The sequence below is a fragment of the Gadus chalcogrammus genome, chromosome 16 (genome assembly GCF_026213295.1).
Source record: "Gadus chalcogrammus isolate NIFS_2021 chromosome 16, NIFS_Gcha_1.0, whole genome shotgun sequence".
NCBI classification, from domain to species: Eukaryota; Metazoa; Chordata; class Actinopteri; order Gadiformes; family Gadidae; genus Gadus; species Gadus chalcogrammus.
This window is the reverse complement of record NC_079427.1, coordinates 5,342,572-5,347,986: the sequence shown is the minus strand read 5'-3', so window position 1 is coordinate 5,347,986 and position 5,415 is coordinate 5,342,572. Positions and strand designations below refer to the sequence as shown.

Here is a 5,415-nt window from a genome sequence, read left to right as displayed (position 1 = left end):
TACTTTGACCTCTTCTAAAAACGAGAATATAGAATGAGAATCTGCAAAAAGTAGAAATAAAATTAAAACAGAAACAGCTACATTTGTCAGTAATGGGATTAATGTCTGAAACCCCTTTGGTTTTTTAAAACCCTATTAGCTTCGTGCTGGTGGAATTTGCAATTGGCTGAAAAAATCAGTACATCAGTAAAAAAAAGTGTATCGCTTACAGTTGTTGGAAAGACGAAATTGTGTGAGGATCGGTTGAGGATGTCAATGGCTTCTGTGTAGCTGATCCTGGGTCACATTCAAACAAAGGTTAAGTTAAGCTCCTCACACACACTTTAAGACACAATGTTTGTTTGCACACTTAAATCTCATTTAAACTACAATTAATATTACATTCATTGGTGTACATAATTATACAGCACATTGCATATTTTTTTACTGTTCATTACTTGTTTTTACTGTTGTAGACAAATCTTCAAGCATTTCATTCCCTTAATAATATTTAAACACATTTCTACAACACTTTTCAAGACACTGAAAGCACAATTAAATAATGAGTGCATGTGTCTTCTGCTCTCTGTTATATTAATGTGCACGTGACAATAAGGTTGAAATGTTAATGTATCATTGAGGCAAGTGATCATGTTGTCGTCACTCACACAGTGAAGCTCTCCTTCAGCATGGCCTCCACTACGGCCTTGGATCAGGGACGAGAGAACAGTTAGAAACGAGACGGCCTCACACGTCAGAGTGGCCTTAGTTTGAGATATTTGGGGTTCCCATTAAACTCCAAACACTGTTTCTGACAAGGCCACTTGTGTTCCAATTGCAAATCAATACATTTTTTGGCACAATACTTTGAGTGCAAACACATTTATACACAATTAAGTTTCATTTGACTTTTTAAAGTACATTAATAACGTAAATATGATGATAAAGTATGGCAAATGCAAAGCATAGCTGAACAGAAAGAAAAAGACAGATCCCTGATTTGTTTTTCCGTCGGGGCTTAAAAAGTACTTGGTTTTCGCTACCAAGCCTTATTGAAGTACTCAGTACTCACAAAACTCCTCTTGTAGTTCCCAGAACCAGGTACCTAGTCCTTGGCAGCCCATATCGTCCTACTGAACCCTGGGAGTACCCAGGAACTACCCACCCTGTGCCCGGGTGAGACCCGCTGGTGAAACAGATCCACGTCTTCAGAACACCGGTCCAAGACCTGCTCCGTAACACTGCGGAACAAGTCCTCCATCACCTGTTGAACAAATAGCAACACAACACCACCCAACCCGATGGAGTAAGGAAGACCCCGTATCATGGAATACACTTAATCAGTCGACACCGCGTAGAGGGTGCCTCTACACTAATATCAGGGATGGCATTGAATAACACGGGTTAGAATAGTATTGATATACCTCCCAAAATTAACCTGACAAATTACCAATATCACATGTGATAGATCATTCCATAAACTAAGACAACAACAAAAATATTGTGTAGCATTGCATAGCTAAAATGCTACCCAAATGCAACTTCCACATAGCTTTAGGGTTACCAAACTGAAATCTTTGGCAAGGGGAGGAACATCACCCTGACCCCAGGGCTTTTGTGTTAGAGGAGGAGAGGCCCACCTTGGTGAGGTCTTCCAGGGACTGTGTGAAGGCCAGCTCGGCCTCCACCATGTAGAACTCAGCTAGGTGGCGCCGGCTCTGGGAGTTCTCGGCTCGGAAGGTCGGTCCGAACGTGTAGACACGGGAGAATGCCCTGGGAGAGGAGAGGAGAGGAGAGGAGAGGAGAGGAGAGGAGAGGAGAGGAGAGAGAGAGAGAGAGAGAGAGAGAGAAGAAGAAGAGAGAGGAGAAGAGAAAGAAAGAAAAAGAGAGAGAAAGAGAGAAAGGTGGTTTGACTTTGTAACTCTCCAGATCTTCTGGTTCTGTATCTAAAATACAGATGCTGATAATATTACAGTAAATCCTACCCACAGACACATGCAATGAGTTGGCAGAGAAAATAAACAGTGAAAAAGGCGCCTAAACATTGTTTGTGAGGCTGAGATTCTAGGTCTCTATAACGCATACGGAGCAGTTCTCTTGAGTACAGGTGGGTGGATGGCTGGGTAGGGGATGGTTGGATGGACGGACAAACTGACAAACGGATGGATGGATATTCCTACCCTGACATGACCTCTAGATGCAGTTGACCAGATACGGTCAGGAAGGCAGGAACTGAGAAGAAGTTCTTGTCTGGTTCAGTTGTCTGGCCTGAGGGCTGTGGTAAACACAAACCATTCATACAAACATGAAAACAAATACATCAGCTTGTTCTAATAAGATTGCTAAAACACACACACACACACACACACACACACACACACACACACACACACACACACACACACACACACACACACACACACACACACACACACACACACACACACACACACACACACACACACAATTGAAGACTACCGAACCAGCACATTCAACTGTAGTTTTAGATGTTCCACATAAATAATTGTTTTTAATAGACAATTGGTCTCTGATTTTCAAATTTGAATGCCACTTGCCTCCACCTGGAAGAGTTCTCCTGCTCCTTCACAGTCATTGGAGGTGATCACCGGAGTGTGAATCTGGATAAAGCCTCTTTCCTGGATAGGAACCACAAGAAGGGATACATTTGGTGTTACTAACTGAGATGCTCCTCATCTAACTGACTGGAAATGATGAAGACTTTGATCACTATTTAGTGTGCCAGCTAAACAGACTGAGGACATTACTATTATACAAATTTCAACAACTAAGCTTTTGGTTGTTTGTAATATCATTACATGTCCGCCAATTTTTGGCCTCTATTGCACCCCTAACCGTCCCTGGAACGAGGGATCCATCTTCTTCGGGTCATCTCAAGGTTTCCTCCCTCTAGATTTTGTATTTTTTCCTCTTGCCCTTTAGAGGGCTTGTAGGGTTAGCGCGTGTCCTAATATGTGGGCCGGTGAGGCCCATGGACACTGTAAAGGTAATTAAGGGGAGCCAAGGACTGGAATCGACTTGACGGAGTTCCTCACCGTGAAGTGGGAGTGGATGGCCGCCGAGGCTGCGCTTCTTATTCTCATCATGGAGCTGAAGACGTTGGTCCTGCATCTCATATGAGGATATTGGCGGACATAGTCAAGGCCATGTCTCTCTTTGATTTTAAACGGAAATTCCTAAAAAAATAAAAATAAAAAAATAAAAAAAAAGAGTGAAAACTTTAGGGTCCAATGGCGATAGAGCACAACAAAACATTTCCAGACCGTGTTAGTGTGCCTTCCAACTATGTTTGCCTTATGGGAACTAAACACAGATTCTTTGAACTACATTCTATTTACCAGAGTGTCACATCCTCCAACTACATTGATTCGGTCGGCCAGCAACTCCACTGGCTGCTTCCTGCTTGGGCTTTGCTTCAGACAACCGGTGACTTCAACAGCACTCCCAAACGTAAGCAGGCTAGAAATTAAAACAACAGAATTACCAGAGGACGATACCGTGAAGACACACATACACACAAACACATATAGATTAAACACACTCACGCATCATTGAGCTCAGAGCTGGCGACTATCTGCAGTGGCTGCAGACAGCTTCCATCGTTCACATGCACAAACAAGTTGTCCTTTTGAGACCTGACGGACCGAACCCAACCCTTGGAATTGAACAAAGCAACAGAGCCATTAAAAATATGGGTTGTCTCTCAGATACAATATAACAGTTAACATAACAGTGTATAACACATTATACAGTATTACATCTTCTTTCATATCTATTTACTTGTATATCAATATTTATATTGTAGTGTTTTCAAAATGTTCTGAATTCTTATGACGCAATATAATTCTCTCTATATTAGATGGGATAATGTTTTGCATTGCATGAAGCCCTATAGAAGCCTCAGTAGTACGTATCCAATGCAATGCAGAGTAATGTCAGTTCTATACAGAGTTACAACACGAACAGATTTTCTCTCACATCAATTGGAAATGCATACATAGGATGATAACCATAAGCATCAAATGTTCACATAAAACGCTGTACCTCTACTGTGATGTTGGATCCCACATCTGACCCTTCAAGTGCCTCTGATACTCTGAGCTTCTTTGATGACTTCTTGCAGTAATGCCGAATACTACATAAAACTGTCCTCCGAGATAAGGACACATTCAACACAACATCTACTGCTTTAATAGCGGCGTTAAACATCGAGTCTGCTAAGATTGATAGGTTGGAGGATTTTCCAATTGTGCGACAATGCTTCTTATTAAAAGTTTATTTTGTTTCATTGAGCATTACCGTTGACTTTCACGTTGTGTCCTGCATGACAGGCACTTCCTGTTAGGGCTCGTTGCTGCGTTCAAGTCAAGTGGAACTGAAAGCGAGTTAAACACACGCAAACGGTAACAATCAACAACAATTGTTACAGAGTGATTAACATCAGTCTGTAAATACAAGGCTTTTCACCGTAGATTTAATCGTTTTGGAAGCAGTGTCAATGATCCAAACGGCGTTAAACTTCAATATATTTGTATTGCACATCGGTGGGAACGAACGCAGCTTATCCTCATTGGCGCGCCTCAGTCACATGCTCAGTCACAGGGGTTCGGTGCCCAACCAATGACCTGTTTTTATTTCCTACAAAAAAGGCTTGATGGCCCAGGGAACTGTAGTTCTCTTAGTTGGAACATATTCATTCCAGACATTCCCACGAAACAAATACTGTCGCTGCATAGAGTAGCCTATTGCAAATCATTATGTTTACTTATTTGTCTTGAAGAGGTATTCTCGATTCATATAAATGATAACCTTTTACAAGCTGGAATGTTAATGTCCACTTAATGTTCAATTAAACATTATTAGAATAGAGAATAGAGATGCAATACGAATGAGTTGCTCATGGTTTTTATATTGGCTTGAATAATAAATACATTTACAAAAAAAAATGTTGATTTATCATATTGTATCCATTTGCCTAATATTATATTTTCTTGTTTCTTTGAAGTCCTCTCCAATCCTCCGGATGTTTGTGCAGACTCATCTAATGAAGTTTTATCCGGCCTAAAATAAAATATAATGTAAGCAGATTTTACGGACATTGCCATAGTTAGCAACATGGAAAAACAAATCCAGGCATGAAGCCGTGATTCCTCAAACACAACGAGGCAGCGAGGTACACAGACAACAATAACAGGCCCTTGTAAACTGCCTTGCATCTTGCGTGAGTTATTTTGCTTATTTAGCTGGCAGCAGTCTAGTGGTGCATAACGCCCGGTAATCCAATAGCAGCGTCTCCCGGTGTCTTTCTAATACGCTCCTAGGAGAGGAAACAGCCTATATCAGATCACATCAACAATACAATAAAATGCCACCGAAAATTACCCACTTGGCCTTGGC

The 5,415-nt window shown here is 41.3% G+C and overlaps 1 protein-coding gene across 2 annotated transcripts in view; it reads right to left on the bottom strand.

The window, feature by feature from the left end:
- Positions 1 to 4,574, bottom strand: part of nars2 (asparaginyl-tRNA synthetase 2, mitochondrial) — a 6,872-nt gene extending 2,298 nt beyond the window's left edge. Inside the window, exons 1-11 of one of the 2 annotated variants that reach the window (XM_056611083.1) lie at positions 4,318 to 4,574; positions 4,063 to 4,163; positions 3,564 to 3,673; positions 3,357 to 3,477; positions 3,054 to 3,194; positions 2,556 to 2,636; positions 2,160 to 2,254; positions 1,620 to 1,752; positions 1,145 to 1,243; positions 648 to 685; positions 210 to 276 (exon numbers count right to left, since the gene is read on the bottom strand). In XM_056611083.1, the coding sequence (XP_056467058.1) occupies positions 210 to 276; positions 648 to 685; positions 1,145 to 1,243; positions 1,620 to 1,752; positions 2,160 to 2,254; positions 2,556 to 2,636; positions 3,054 to 3,134 (594 nt within the window). In that variant the 5' untranslated portion in view covers positions 3,135 to 3,194; positions 3,357 to 3,477; positions 3,564 to 3,673; positions 4,063 to 4,163; positions 4,318 to 4,574. Of the gene's footprint in view, positions 1 to 209; positions 277 to 647; positions 686 to 1,144; positions 1,244 to 1,619; positions 1,753 to 2,159; positions 2,255 to 2,555; positions 2,637 to 3,053; positions 3,195 to 3,356; positions 3,478 to 3,563; positions 3,674 to 4,062 lie in introns of both variants that reach the window. The other variant, XM_056611082.1, reaches the window with a different exon arrangement.
- Positions 4,575 to 5,415: the final 841 nt, after the last annotated feature.